The sequence below is a fragment of the Crinia signifera genome, chromosome 2, assembly GCF_055691185.1.
Source record: "Crinia signifera chromosome 2, ASM5569118v1, whole genome shotgun sequence".
NCBI classification, from domain to species: Eukaryota; Metazoa; Chordata; class Amphibia; order Anura; family Myobatrachidae; genus Crinia; species Crinia signifera.
In genome coordinates, this window is record NC_139218.1 from 73,131,282 (window position 1) to 73,147,512 (window position 16,231).

Below are 16,231 nucleotides of genomic sequence, written 5' to 3' on the forward strand. Positions count from 1 at the left end.
CAGCACTGTGCTGCCTGGACACAGGTGAGAGGGGGCGGCGGTGGGTCGTGGTAGAAGCCCATAGGCTTCTTTTGCTGGTGATGCCCCCCGTCACGGTAACCCGGCGGGGTTCTTTAGTGCATCCCACAATGTGGTAAAAAACAGATAACGGGTTTTTACCGCATTTTTAATTTAGAGAATCCCACCCTAATTCCTGTGTAGTTGAAGTTGTAGCCTGGTGCCTGTGGTCCAGAATGAATGGTGTTTTGCTACATCTGTGGTGCGAATAAAATGCTAATTTTAAAGAAAAGGTCACTATGCTACACCGCTCGTCACGGCTCACTTGTATTGCGTGCTGAGTTGCAGCTAGTTGTATGAGGACCCATCTGCATTCCCAGAAATGTATTTCCATTGTTGATACTCCATCTTCATAAATGTGACTTAATTGACCAAAAGATTTGTATGCATCTCAAGGTCATCTAACCGTTGTTTGTTTTATATTGGTGACCCTTGACACATGAGATTATTCACACTTGAAAGCCAAATGACATCCTGCTGCATGGATACAAGAATGGACCATTGTGTACTGTCGAGGTTGAAATAAAAATCAATATATTGCACCAAGGGCAATCATCTCTACCCATGAAGTGATCTATTATTGATTTTTATCAGTGTCCTTTTCCATTTTCTTCAGTTTACCCTTGTCTCTGTAACCTTTCCTACCGTAACCTGGCTGTGCAGTGTGGTGCATTTCATATGTACCTTTTGGACTATAAAACATGAATCCTCTCTCATACTGTTGTTACTGCGGATTCGATATGGAATCCCGGCGATCGGAATCCCGGTGGTCAAAATCCCGATGCTGGAATCCCGACCGGGGGGGGGGGGGGGGGGGGGGCGTGGATCGCCACGCAGCGGGCCCAGTGCCTTGCTACGCTCTGCACGCTAATTTATTCTCCCTCTATGGGTATTTATTCTCCTTCTATGGGTGACGTGGACACCCATGAAGGGAGAAAGTTTCGGGATTTTGGCGGTCGGGATTTTGACCGCCGGGAAATTAACTGCATCCCGATACTGCTCCATTGTCAATTTCTATCTTAAAAAGCAACCCGACACCAACATACAAGAGTGTCTTTATGCAAGCCCAGCCTGTGTTCATAACATTTATGCCTTGCACATACAAAACAAAACTACTTTCTCAAAGCATGTCCTTGTATGTGTGTGCCTTATTGTCCTATGGTGTCTTTAAATTACATTTTTATCTATCTCAGTATTGGTGACAGAAAAACAATTGTTTCAACGTGGCGGCCATTCAGGTGCGGTCAGAGCAACATTACTGTATTGTAATGCAGCAGGCGGCATCTATTACAAGGAGACGCCTCCTGTTGAAGTAGTGATGTGATTTGTGTCCTAGGAAGCACCATCGGGCGCCTTGAGGCACCCATGGTGCGGCTCAAGACCCCTGTTGAAGAGACCAGGAAATCTCTGTCCCACAACAGGTCTCTTACCACCCCGTGAATGACGGAGACATAAATAGATGTTTCCAAACTGAGCTCATTACCATCCACAATCCGTCCCTGAAATGACATCAGACTGTCGATCAATGACAGTCTGATGCTGGCCTGCTTCCTTTGAAACAGGTTCTGTGCATGTGCAAAGTACTGATAATCAATCAAATGATGGAATGACCCCCCCATATGTCATATTTGCCTACTTTAAGTAACTCCCCTCTGGGAAAAGCCTGAATAGGAGCTGCAGCTACCACTTTAGGGGACAAGGTTGGGGTCTCTACGATATTAGGCCCCTCCCCCATCACATCAAAATGCTGCTTACTGCAGGTCTATGGACTAATGACTGGCCTGCAGGTCTATGGACTAATGACTGTGGCCTGCAGGTCTGTGGACTAATGACTGTGGCCTGCAGGTCTATGGACTAATGACTGTGGCCTGCAGGTCTATGGACTAATATGACTGCGGACTGCAGGTCTGTGGACTAATGACTGTGGCCTGCAGGTCTATGGACTAATGACTGTGGCCTGCAGGTCTATGGACTAATGACTGTGGCCTGCAGGTCTGTGGACTAATGACTGTGGCCTGCAGGTCTATGGACTAATGACTGTGGCCTGCAGGTCTATGGACTAATGACTGTGGCCTGCAGGTCTATGGACTAATGACTGTGGCCTGCAGGTCTGTGGACTAATGACTGTGGCCTGCAGGTCTATGGACTAATGACTGTGGCCTGCAGGTCTATGGACTAATATGACTGTGGACTGCAGGTCTGTGGACTAATGACTGTGGCCTGCAGGTCTATGGACTAATGACTGTGGCCTGCAGGTCTATGGACTAATGACTGTGGCCTGCAGGTCTGTGGACTAATGACTGTGGCCTGCAGGTCTATGGACTAATGACTGTGGCCTGCAGGTCTATGGACTAATGACTGTGGCCTGCAGGTCTATGGACTAATGACTGTGGCCTGCAGGTCTGTGGACTAATGACTGTGGCCTGCAGGTCTATGGACTAATGACTGTGGCCTGCAGGTCTATGGACTAATATGACTGCGGACTGCAGGTCTGTGGACTAATGACTGTGGCCTGCAGGTCTATGGACTAATGACTGTGGCCTGCAGGTCTATGGACTAATGACTGTGGCCTGCAGGCCTGTGGACTAATATGACACAATTTGTGTTGTTTAGCCCCCAGCTTGTCCATATGGACTTGAAACTTGCAGTATTATCTGACATATCCCGCCCACTTCACTAGGAAGTGGGTGGTCCACACACTCGTCTGGGGCTGCGGGGGACTACCCAAATCAACTGAAGGGTAGAGTGCAGTAAGTACACCCTGTACACCTGGATGATGTACTTTAGTAAATCCTTTTCTAATTTTCTAAATGTTTTAATGTAGTTTTTAATTGGTAGATTGTAATGATAAATGACAGTGATAATAAAAATCATTCTTACGCCACAGTTTGATAAATGTATGACCTTTTTCTAACCAAATATGATAAGGTGCACAATGCCGCAGATGAACGGTTATAGGCCAGAAGTAGATTTTGTTAATAGCTAAAATATGTTACATTTTTAGCTTTGAACAAAATCTACTTCCGGCCTGTAACAGTTCATCTGTGGCATTGTGCACCTTATCGTATTTGTAGCAGGCTGAAAGGCTGCGTTCTCTAACTACAGTACATATTATAACCCATTATGTACTTGAATACTAATCAGACAAGTAAAGTAGATGCTGCTTTGGGTCTTATTTAGTGATTACTTTGAAGTGCAATGCAGTGTAGAGGGTTCATTTCTGCTGTGTATGTTTCAGGCGAGGGTTACAGAGGACATTCAAACCTAATCACCGTCAGCGTACTATATGTGTTCGAGAATGCATGCATTAGACTTGACTCACTTGTAAAATACCTGTTTGCACCCATGCACCTTCTATGCCGTTGTATTAGATCCTGGATGTGCCTAAGGCTGTATTCGGTTACACAAAGCTTTGATTTCTTTTGAAATGTAGGTGGCTGTTAGGTCATAGGGTACCATTTAACATCAATCAGTACTGCCCAAAGCATATGCTGCCTAGTGTTACTCTGATAGTTCTGAATGTTACCAGTATTTAACATCACTTCCCTGTCTGAAGTCCGGTGCAGTACTCCTCTGCTGAGGTGTTGTGATTTAACTCCATGGAGATTCCAGAATAGATTTGGTAGGTCATTGTTGCCTACAATGGTGAATGTAACACGTATGTCTTGTAAAGATGGCGTTCGCAGTACAGCCATAAAAATTCATATGATAAACTTATGACATTAGCTCAGTATTTACCAAACAGCGATAATTCCTTTCAGCAATAAAGGAAATACAAGTCTCTCAATCAGTGTCGTAACGTAGAAACGGTAAATGTACAGTAGACCAGATTAGCCATATCACTAATCCGCTGACGCATATAACAAAACACTATTGATAGACTATCTCTAGTGTCAGCGGAACTGTGTTTTAGAAATCTTCGCAAACACGGACTCCCTCCTTGTCACCACCTAGAAATCGTTTCTATGCAGCCACCTCTGAAAGGCCCCCAAAGACCAAAGGACATTTTATCTGACAAACTGAAACCATCAGATATTGTGGCCCTACTCTAGGAGATATCTGGGTTCCTCCCCCAGAGAGGAGACCTTTCTCTGGTCCTTTCCTGTGGAGGAGCAGGGAAAGTGCCGGTGGTTGGTTTCCTAACAAAAGGTCTAATTCAGACCTGATTGGAAGAAGCTGAATTTGGCCCCAGTTCAATGGTAAGGGATCTGCGCATGTGCAAACGGTTTCGGCGAGTTTCACAGTCCCCGAGCCGTTCGCTCCAGAGGGGACAGACACTAGGCCAGAGCAGGGGAAAACGCTGGGTGTTCCACTGGGAACGTAGGCGGGCCAATGCCTGCATGTGGCGGGCGGCTGATGTCACATGATGTATTTGCCCATCTCCGGTTTCCACTGCGATCATTGAATGATTTCTGTCCCCTTCGGCCGCATATTAGGGGATATGTTCTTGGACACATCCCTTTGCATGTTACTGAGGGGATGCGGGCGGCACTGGTGGGGGGCAAGGGTTTGTCAGGGTGGCAAATATACGCAGCCTAGAGAGTGGGTCTAAATCAGGCCCAAAGTTATAACATAAGAGATCTGAAACAACAATTACAACCAATAACACCAAACCAGAATTAAAATGAGCACTTCCTGTATAATAGGCACTTCCTGTAGCTTATAAGGTCTTGGCTTATATTTACTGGGTTGACTTTTATTGTTTTCAAAACAATAACTTTAAATTAACTAACCTATGTTTTTTTGTTTTTGCTCTAATGTTTGTTTGGATTATGGATATTGTTTTACAGAACTTCACCTTGGTAGATATAAGGAAATGTATAAGCTTAATCGAAGTTGTGATTAGGAATATTATAAATTAACTTTTTTGATAAATACGCTAAAATGTATGTTGACTAATGTGCCTGTGTCCAGGGTAACCCTTGGAAACCGGCTATGTTTGATTTTGGAATGGAAAAAATGTGAAAATGTATTGAAGCAGACTTATTGGTTATGGAAATGTACATGTTATGTATTACATGGCACGGTGGGTCCAGAGATGTATAAATTGGATTTGGTGGAGGAGAATGCCCATGCTTGCTGGGACGGGGGCAGGGTCCTTGATGGGGATTATTGGTTTAGGCTCTTTTTTCCTTTGACGGGTGTGGGATGACCCCTTCGGCGTTCCATAAAGGAGGTGGCATATCAGGCACACCATGCACAATTAAATTAATATCATGGAACGTGGGGGGATTGAATACACCTGTAAAACGTAAGAAGGTTTCCACTTCTCTTAAAAAAAATCGGACATTTTCATTCAAGAGACGCATTGGAAACAAGGGGAGGGAAGTACTATGCAAGATATTTGGATTAATGAATGTGTATCTGCATGTCATCATTCAAAATCTCGAGGGGTAGCAATACTTTTTTCAAAACGACTGCCATATACCATTATGAATATGGTTGCTGACCCTGAAGGTAGATTTTTACTGCTTGATGTCCAGATTTATAATGTGAATTATACTTTACTTAATGTATACGCCCCTAATAATGACCAGAAGGGTTTCTTTCAGAAAATATCCCAACTTTTATCTAGTAGACCCACTTATGATTTAATGATAGGTGGAGACTTTAATATAGTCGCTGATCCTTCATTGGATAAATCCTCCTCACCCTTAAGTTCGGCTAGGCGCCAATGGAATTTCATCCCGGAGATGCTAATAGAACATGCGCTAGTGGACCCCTGGAGGATGTTTAACCACACAGAAAGAACATATACATGCCATTCGGCAGCACGTAATTCACTATCTCGTATAGACTATATACTGCTTTCCACTTCTTTGCTTACTCATACGATTTTGACTAATATAGGGGATATAGTGATCTCGGATCATGCTCCAGTATCAGTGACACTAGAAGCACCCTCGGGGGGAACACAGGTCTTCCGTTGGTGCTTCCCGTCCTATCTCTATTACTCTGATCAATTTAAACAATATGTAAAATGAAAGTGGGCAAACTATTTAGATGATAATATAGAGCATTGGGACAACCCGGTGTTACTGTGGGGAACGTCTAAGGCAGTGATGCGAGGCCATGTTATATCTTATGTAGCAAAAAGAAACAAAGAGATTAACACTCAATACACAGATTTACAAAAGGCAATGGAGACCGCCTTGGTAAACTACATCGCCAACCCTACAGAAAATGTTTATAAAATTTATTTGGAAACCAGACAAATGTTGGATAGTTTTCTGATGACTCAGGCGAGATTAAAACTAGATTATACACAACAAAAATACTTTCCCTTAGGTAATAAAACTGGAACACTGCTGGCCAACATGACTAAGAGTTTTAAACATAGACATTATATAGCTGCGGTTAAAGATGTCCGTACTAATACAATGCTAACTAAAACCTCAGATGTCTTGCAAGTGTTCCAGAATTATTACAGATCGTTATACACAGCAACCCCTACAGATCAGAAACGAATTGATAGATTATTGGAAGAAGTCAACCTACCTTTTTTAACATTACAACAACAAGAGAGTTTGGAAGCTACAATAACGGCGGAGGAGATAAACAAAGCAATATCCTCAATGGCTTTAAATAAAACACCGGGTCCAGACGGATTCTCAATAGAATATTTTAAAATACTACAACCAGAGATAATACCTGCACTTCTCAACCATTATGAACATATCCAACATGATATCCCTGTCTTTCCAACATTTAACAAAGCATTCACCTAACTTATTCCAAAACCGTACAAGGATGTAACACTCCCTTCTTCATACCGTCCAATAACATTATTCAATGTTGACTTTAAGATATTATCCAAAATACTAGCTGATAGACTTCAAACTCATTTAGCATCAATACTCACTAAACATCAGTTGGGGTTTACTAGGGAAAGACACTCGGTATATGGAATCCATACAGCGTTAGCAGCTGTAACAGCAGCTAGTCATCAATCTAACAGGTCAAATATGCTTCTTAGCTTGGATGCCACCAAAGCGTTTGACATGATCTCATGGAGGTACTGTATCTCTATAATATATTGGAGAGAAGGGGCTTTGGTTCTAAATTTCAGCATATGATTAAATTCTTCTACACCTCGCCAACTACGGCCTTATTAATTAATGGAAATATAGGAGAACAAATAGTCTTAACTAGAGGCACAAGACAGGGATGTCCATTATCCCCTTTACTTTTTAATTTTGCCCTTGATCTTATGCTTCGGGTATTACAGAATTGGTCAGTATTCCGAGGGATCAAATTGGGTAATGAGGAACTGAAATGATCTGCTTTTGCAGACGACGTTTTGTTATTTATATCATCCCCTAGACAATCTTTAAGACCATTAACAGCCCGTATTGAAGAATTTGGAAGTGCCTCAGGATTTTAAGCTAATTTTGAGAAATCAACAGCCCTCTATTTAAAACCAGGCTATATACGCCCGTATAATACCCATTCGATGGGCTAAGAAAAAGATTACCTACCTGGGGATCCAAATTCCAAAAGATATGGGCAAATTATATGATCTCAATATGAGTAGGATTATTAATTGTATGAAAAAAGGACATAAACAGTTGGAAACATTTAAAATTATCATATTTAGGCCGAGCTAATCTAGTTAAAATGATCCTTTTTCCAAGACTTTTATATCCCCTTCAGTCGCTTACGATTTTATTAACAAAAAGAGATACACTAGAAATCAATAAGATCATGCGTATGTTCATATGGATTGGCAAAAAAGCGAGGATCAGTTTGATAAAGCTGCAACAGACTAGAGCAAATGGGGGCATAAACCTTCCCAATATAGAGGAATATGGATATGCCTCCCACTTGAGATATCTTCGGGATTGGCTACATGGCAAGGACATCTATGCTAACACAACTGTAGAAACTACTTTTCTTAACGGGAATAACTTAACAGTTTTCTTACATAGACATGACGGGGAACTACACCCCTTGATACAGAATAACCCACTACTTTCGACTACTCGCAGAGTTTGGCATTTGTTATGCCATAAACAACTATTGAATCAATATACCTCTCTACATCTCCCCTGGTGTCTAACACCAGCAAGGAATGGTTTAATATCCATTTACCTTGTGGCAAAGATTGGGAATTACTAAAGTAGGTCACTTAATTAATAAAACATCTAATAAACCACTAACGTTCACACAAGCGGTAGATAAGTTTCCATTTTTACAGTCCTTTCCATTAGCATTTTTCCAAGCTCAGCACTATGTGGCTGGTCTTGATAGGGCACTGGCTCCTAAGAACCATAGTAATTCATTGGAAAAACTTCTGGCCCAAGAACACCACCCTGCGAAGTCGATATCTGCCCACTACATATTCTTGCATAATCCTCTACAACATGAACAGATATGTAATGGGATGGCGCAGTGGAGAGACCATATGCCTACACTGACTATAAAACAAATATTGAAAGCTTTAGAAATTGCCATTAAACTGGTACCAGCTGCCTCATACGTAGAACTCTTAACGTGGCACACAGAACATATTTGTCACCACATCGTTGGTATTTGATGGGATCACTCCCTAACCATTTATGTCTTCGATGTGGGACACAGGAGGCTAAGTTATATCACTGTATATGGAAATGTCCTGTGATAAGGAGATTTTGGGTCCAGGTATACCATACAGCATTTAGTTTGTCTTAAGCTTGACCGCAGAATGGGCAATATTTGGAATTATCCCTGTAGTTACACGGATTACACAGGGAGTACGTAGACTTCTAATTATTATATCAGCAATAGCTAAGAAGTGCATCTTACAAAATTGGTTACAGCCTATAGCTCCTCCGTTTTCCCTCTTTCTTAACAAATTACATCATATATTTAAGATCGAGTGGTTAGAAGCATCTCTGAGAAAAGATATAGCTACAGGGAAATTTTTTCAACACATGGGAAAGTTATATTAATACCCAACCCAATATTGTGAAAGATCAGGTTTGGAAAGGCTTTCGCAATATACCTTGGTACAAAGCATGTATGAATGCACAAGACCCACCGATTCTTTTTGGGGTGAGAGTAAATAATACTAATAGTGTGGAGCATAATTTGGAATTGTGAAAAAATGGGGATAGGGATTGGAAATGTATAACTCGCCATATAGTGATACATGATATTTTATTTTGGATGTGTACATGGATTTTGTAAGATATGTAAAAAGAAACGGTAATGATTCTTTTCTTTTTCTAAATATGCTTCAATAATAATAAAGAAATATAAAAAAAATCAAAAACCAACTCTTGTTAAAATGTGTGTTTCAGCCCCAGAAACCCAACATGTACTTTGAATTAACTTGTATTGTTCTGCATCATCTTTAAATATTATATAATACATACCGTAACAAAGTGTTTTTTATTTTTGTAGGTACAAAAGTTTGGTCACTGGAAAGAGAGCAAGAGCCATTATCGCAGTCTTCTGGATTCTGTCCTTTGGTATTGGATTGACCCCGCTGATGGGCTGGAATTGCTTTGATAGAGACTGTGGTACAAATAACAGCATACCTAGCCAGAACCGAACTGTTTCATGTCTGTTTGAAAAAGTGGTCACAATGACCTACATGGTCTACTTCAATTTTTTCGGCTGTGTACTGCTTCCACTGTTAATCATGTTGGGCATATACATTAAGATCTTCATGGTTGCCCGCAAGCAGCTCAGACAGATTGAACTAAAGTGTGTAGGTGCAGACAACTCAAGGACCACTCTCCAGAAAGAAGTGAACGCAGCCAAGTCTTTGGCCATTATTGTGGGTCTCTTCGCATTTTGCTGGTTGCCCATCCACATACTGAACTGCATCACGCTCTTTGACCCAGAGTTTCACAAGAAAAAACCAGAGTGGGTTATGTATATGGCCATCATCTTATCTCATGCCAACTCTGTAGTAAACCCAATCATTTATGCTTACAAAATAAGGGACTTTCGCTACACCTTCCATAAGATCATTTCAAAGTACCTTGTCTGCAAAAAGGACAACTTTTCCAAGTGTCCCAACGGCAGCACCGGGCATTCCAGACACTTGCAAATCAGCAGTGTAAGTGCTGGGAATGCCATCATGTGACCCCTGTTCATGCTTCCTGCATACCACATGGAGAGGCCGCCATGTGTGTAGTTGGGGTTCATGGACCTATACTGTAATGTTGCTTGGACCTTGGACCAGGATGTCATGATTGACCACTTTGCTGCTGCACTTTGTTCATTTGAAACGTTGACCATTAGTTTTTACTATAAGGTATTACTGACATTTCCTGCAAACCCTTCTGCACTGTCAAAGGTTTTACTACTAGTTTTAACAAAGGCTTGTGATATGTGTTCAGTGAATGTTATTTATTATGGAATATTTCATTAAGAAAAGGATAAATTAATTAGAGGGCTGTGTACATAATCCGTGAAACATATATATTTTCATTTACTTACTTAATCGGCAAATAAAGCCATGTTTAATAACAGTAGAATATATAGATATTTAACAACATCTATACACAGACAGCCATATTGTATGTATATATTTCTATGCATACATTTGTATGTTTTTTATTTAATTCAGATGTTTATTTTCTTTGCAACCATGCATGTGGCCAGTGTTTCTAAGACTCGGCCCGCAGGTCCGCTACCAGTTCTCCAAGCTGGTGTATTAGTTACTAACTAGCTCACATTAGCCAGAGATGACCTGGCGGGCATGGACTATTAAGTGCCCTTAGAACAGAGTATGAGAAACACTGGTCGGTTATTGATTGCCAATGGGTTTGATTAGCATTTATGCACTATAAGGTGCATTCATTGATAATAAATATGCATCTATGTTCAACAGGTGAACATAGATGTAAAATAAAGAGAAGATAAAACACTAAAGAATATTGTAAAAAAAAAGTTAGGAGGGAGTATACCTTTTGTGGTAGAAGACTCCATTTTTAACAATCCATCTCAACAAGCAGACGAATGGGCTTCCCTACAGACCCAATATTTTGAACAGTCCTTGACATCTTGGATAATTCTGGAAAGGAACACTCTTTAGAAAAAGTGTTAGAGAAAGACATTATACATTCCATTATTTCTATTATTTCAACAGTGAACAGAAATCTGAGAGTTGTGTGTTTATCATCACCTCTTGTATTTTTCACATTGCAACAGTGTTCCGTCATCTTCCATGCACAATTACATACCAGAAAATGCCTCCTGAAGTGGTATAGTGTAGAAGACCTTTGGTGGAGAAGAGAGGGACAGGTTCCACCATTCACATAACCTATATAACCCCGAAATTTTACATTGTTGTGTTGTTGTTTTTTTGACTGGACACAAAACAAAAGCACTCTAAATTCACTAGCTGTCTTTTGCTTTGCTCTTTGACAGGGTTCAATCGGAGAACAGCTGCAGTGCATCCATATCCCTGAAGGCTGATCTCGGATTGGAACCAAAAGAGAGGTCAATGCATATCCGTAGTATGCGAGGTCCAAAGGGAAAAGCACAAATCCTAAGAATCTCAAATTACTCGCTAGATGTTCTTGTAAATAAATCTGTATTTATATATTTGTACTATTCCTGTGATTGCAGAAGGAAAAACTAAATATTATACTAAACACAGAGCGGGTCAACTGGTTCAAAAACCTCTTCTGCGTGACGGAGCTTATTGGGAAGCTGTTAAGTTTTTGTTACAGACAATCTGAAATTCACTGTTACAGTGAAGGGCTACACATTACTGTGATCAGATTTTATTTGGAGAGTTATAATATGAACATTTATGAAGTTGCACTGTATGAAGGAGGTGGATGCTGCCATTTTGTTTAATGAACCAATGTTTTGATTGTCTCATTTCACTAGAAACCGATGGCATTACTGAGGCATATCATGTCTCAGTTAGATCACCTAGAACCTCTTTCACATCGTATAAATAACCCAGGTCGGACCTGGGTTTTCGTTGTGAAAGGGGTACTAGTTATATCACAGAATTGAAAGGCTTAATATTAGATCAACATAAACAATGACCGCTAACGCTGGTATAGAGACAGGCATACTTTATCGTTTTTAGCATTGGAATTATATGTACTATGGTTGACCAGAAATTCGTTATTTCTGTTATCGGCTATTTTAAACCAGGAGGCCCACTATCTTTATCCTCCAATAAACTTAAATGGGAAGGTCAAAAATATATTTTAAAAATCCCCATGAAAAGGATCTTTAGCTCCTTTAAGCTCCCATACTTTTGAATACTATAACTCTTTTCTAAAAAGCAATTATAGTGCTGTGTTTAGTGGTCCCTTACAGGATACCAGTATTTATTAATATACTTTAAGTATCTGATAAGTTCCAGTTAATGCAATGTTCTCACCATACATCGTAATAGAAATTAACTCCTTAAACTTAGCTGCCTCATTTTGAGGATCAGTCAACAATTTGGATGTTAAGATCATTTTTCGGTCCATGAATAAAAATACATTAGAGCATTCAAACTATGCAAATAAAATAAGCAACCAAAAATAAAACTGACAGTTGCAACTAAACTCTAAAGCTGGTTTCACATCGCATAAACGCCATTGACCCGGTAATTTGAAACGTTTTTAAAAAATGGGCAGACAGCCTTAACCCCTTTCACACCGCATAGCTTAAACGTATAGGATCCTGCTTTTAACATGTTTCAGAATACCGGTATTCTGTAACCAGTAAATTGACAATGGAGCTTTCACATTGCAGCTGTCCTGGTTTTAAAACGGTAAAAAAACTGCAATATACCGTGTTAAAGCTGCAATGTGAAGCGAATTGATGTCTAACTTTAGAATATTAGTGTTATCCCATAATATGAAAAATAGAGGGCAATCCAGACATTCAAAGGCTACATTAATAGACATCAAACTATTTTAGGTTTATAGACAATAATCTAGTATATGCACTAAAGACCAATTTTTAAAAAAAACAATAGTATGACACACAGAGGATGCTTGTTTAGTGTGTATTACTAATGTCCTAATTAATCCAGCCCTCAAAGATGCTTAGAATCATCGGTTTTGGTAAAAATACATTTAGTAAATTTTACTCCAAAGTGATTTTGGAGAAGAGAATAATTACAAGGGAGCAAGTCTTCCATAACCGTTTTATTCCACAGTGACATTCTTTTAACTTTACCTTTTTTTATATAGAGAACATTTATTTGAATACTGTGATTATTATTTTTTTAATACTAAACTGTTTTGCACTTTAATGGCAAAAATGCAGACTTTTACAATGTTTTTAAAAGGAGATGTTGGTTTATGTACATTCCCAGGAAATTAACAAATATATCTTACTGGCGTCAAGTTGGTTTTTAAATATAACTTTATTTTGCATAAAATGTAAAAGAAAAAAAAAAAAAAACTAATGAGAAAATGGAGATTTGTTTCATCAGCTTATGTTTGTGTGGACATTTGTTCTTGGAGAACTGTCAATTGTACAACAGCCCTTGCAATGTGATTTTTTAACGGAACATATGGACTGATACATTTCCACTAGGCCACACCCTGGATGTAAACTACTGTATTCTGTTTCTGCTGTTGCAAAAGCTGTGTGGCCTCTTTAATGCACATGGTCATAATCCTTTCAGCTGTGAAACATCTAATACCCGTGTGATAACTGCAACCTTTCAGGAACTATTTAGCACACAGTTCTCATCTTGTGATGTCATGGTCACTAAGGTTTTGCACATATAAAATGCATTGATCTTCTAAAGATGTTAAGTGATGCCTCCGATCAACAGGATTTTTTTTTTTTTGGAAACACTTAAAGCCACCTTGCCTTGAATTTCATTTTTAGGCTGAACAATGTGTAACAATTCTGTGAATGGTTCAGCATTTTCTTATGCTTTATTTTATGTACAAATGTAAGCACTAACAGGAGTCAACATTACCTATAGGTTATTATTTCATATGTATATAGTAGAAGGGAAAAGCATGAATACATAGAAAAAGGAAATCTTTATTTATTAAAGTGTTTATTCTTCTACCTGCATCTAGCTTTAGGGACAAGACTTAGGGAAGAATTCAATTGCGGTCAAAAGGCGTGACTTGGTATTGTGGAGGCATCTTAATGCTGGCAAGGGAACCATATCTCTTACCCCTTGCCCTCCCAGTCAAAAGCTGAATTTCCACAAAAGTGCTCACTACGTTATGCAGCAGCGTGCGAGTTTGGACTTCTGTAAAGTATGGATGTTGCTACGGATTTGTCTTTGCCCACAATTGAATTCCCCCTATAAAGTAGAACTTTTGTCTTGTGAGATCTAGTACAGTGTAACCATGGTCTATAACTAGCAGAAGTAGCTACATTATGGTCATACTCCTTGTATATGTGAATGCAGCCTATCAATTCACTCTGGATTAGTGAGGCACAAGGCATTCTGTGCCACATGCCTCAGTGGATTGAATACTCCAAAGTGGATAATAGGTCATTCACTTGTGACTATTACGGCTGTCTCCACTATTTGTAGGAAGTTGATAAACTTAACTTTACCTTACTGTAAAGAAACACAGGCTGCCTGATACTTGATACATACAGTAGTGAAGGAACTTTAGCGTTTAGCGGTTTGCTACCTGCAAACTCATTGTCAACAACATTTCTAAAACAGTTTAAAACACAGTGGGGGGATTTAATAGGATGAGAGAGTCAGAAAGTCAGAGATTTGGTAGTTTTTTTTTAACGTGGCAATCATTTACACTTCAAAACCAGTTTGATTGCCGCTTTAAAAAAACTGGAGATTTCTTACCAAATCTCTCACTTTCTGAATCTCTCATCCTATTAAATTTCCCCCCAGTATGTTTCATAGATAATTTATTTGCACTACCTGTAGTAATGATTTATGCCTTGAAAATAAATAAACTAATATTATAGAAATACATTTTTTTATTTCACATAAAAACAGTAAAAATTTATATTTATAGAATAAAAGAATACAATACCAACAAAATTGCAGGTACCAGTTAAATGCTGTTTCTTTGTTATTTGCAGTGACTGAAACACATGCAAGCAGGATCGCCTCCTTGTATTTCCTTGAAAAATATTTTCTACGGTCTTTGACACGAATATTTATAATAAAGCTGAAGAATGTACACAGTAGATTGGATTAAATGACATGAACTGATATGCAGATGTTTACAGCTACAGACAGAATGATCCAAATACAATAGCCTGTGGGTTGAGAGAACGGATATTACAAACCATTGTTAGTTGCAATATTTATAGTGACAGGTTAGTTTTACCAATTGTAAAATTGCAACTTAAAATCTTCTGAACATTTCCTCAACCCGCAAGCCTATTACATTTAGCCCAATAACAGACACATATGAATATCCGGTACTTGTTTCCTATCTGGGCGCCCACGATCAAAATCGCGGTCATCGGGGGTAAAAATCGCGGTCATCGCGGGCATCGCGGGTAAATTGGGATGGCCGCGATGCCCGCGATGACCGCGATTTTCCCATAGGGAACAATGTTAAAAATCCTGATTGACCGCGATTTTACTGTTAAATGCCTCAATGGACCCGATTTGGGTCCAAATAGGGCAAATTAACCCTTAAATGTCCCCCCCAATTTTTGACGCCACCCCACGATCGACGCCAACCCGAAGCGTGGCGAGCGGCGGCGGTACGCGTCCTCCAACCTTTTCATGCCCTACTATCCACTAGGGCGTGGTGTGAGAATATAATAGTGTGGCGAGCGCAGCGAGCCACCGAGCCCGAAGCGTGGCGAGCGCAGCGAGCCCCGCGAGGGGACGCGGATACCTTCACTGTGAAGCCCGCGAGGGGACGCGCATACCTGTGAAGGTATCCGCGTCCGCTCGCCACGCTTCGGGCTCGGTGGCTCGCTGCGCAAGCCACACTATTATATTCTCACACCACGCCCTAGTGGATAGTAGGGCATGAAAAGGTCGGAGGACGCGTACCGCCGCCCCTCGCGGGCTCGCTGCGCTCGCCACGCTTCGGGTTGGCGTCGATCGTGGGGTGGCGTCAAAAATTGGGGGGGACATTTAAGGGTTAATGGGCTCTGTGGCCCATTTAACATTGATTCCTATGGCCAAATCGGGTGGATTGAGGCATTTAACAGTAAAATCGGGTCCATCGCGGGTTTTAACATTGATTCCTATGGGAAATCGGGAGCATCGCGTCGCGGGCATCGCGGGTACATTTATGGCCGGCCGCGA

General features: G+C 40.4%; 1 protein-coding gene across 2 annotated transcripts in view; it reads left to right on the plus strand.

Annotated features, from left to right (window-relative positions):
* Positions 1–15,460, plus strand: part of ADORA2B (adenosine A2b receptor) — an 83,347-nt gene extending 67,887 nt beyond the window's left edge. Inside the window, exons 2-3 of one of the 2 annotated variants that reach the window (XR_014470317.1) lie at positions 9,442–10,303; positions 11,422–15,460. Coding sequence is in view for 1 of the 2 variants with exons in the window: in XM_083172382.1 (XP_083028508.1) it covers positions 9,442–10,132 (691 nt within the window). In the remaining variant the exon portion in view is untranslated. Of the gene's footprint in view, positions 1–9,441 lie in introns of both variants that reach the window. The other variant, XM_083172382.1, reaches the window with a different exon arrangement.
* Positions 15,461–16,231: the final 771 nt, after the last annotated feature.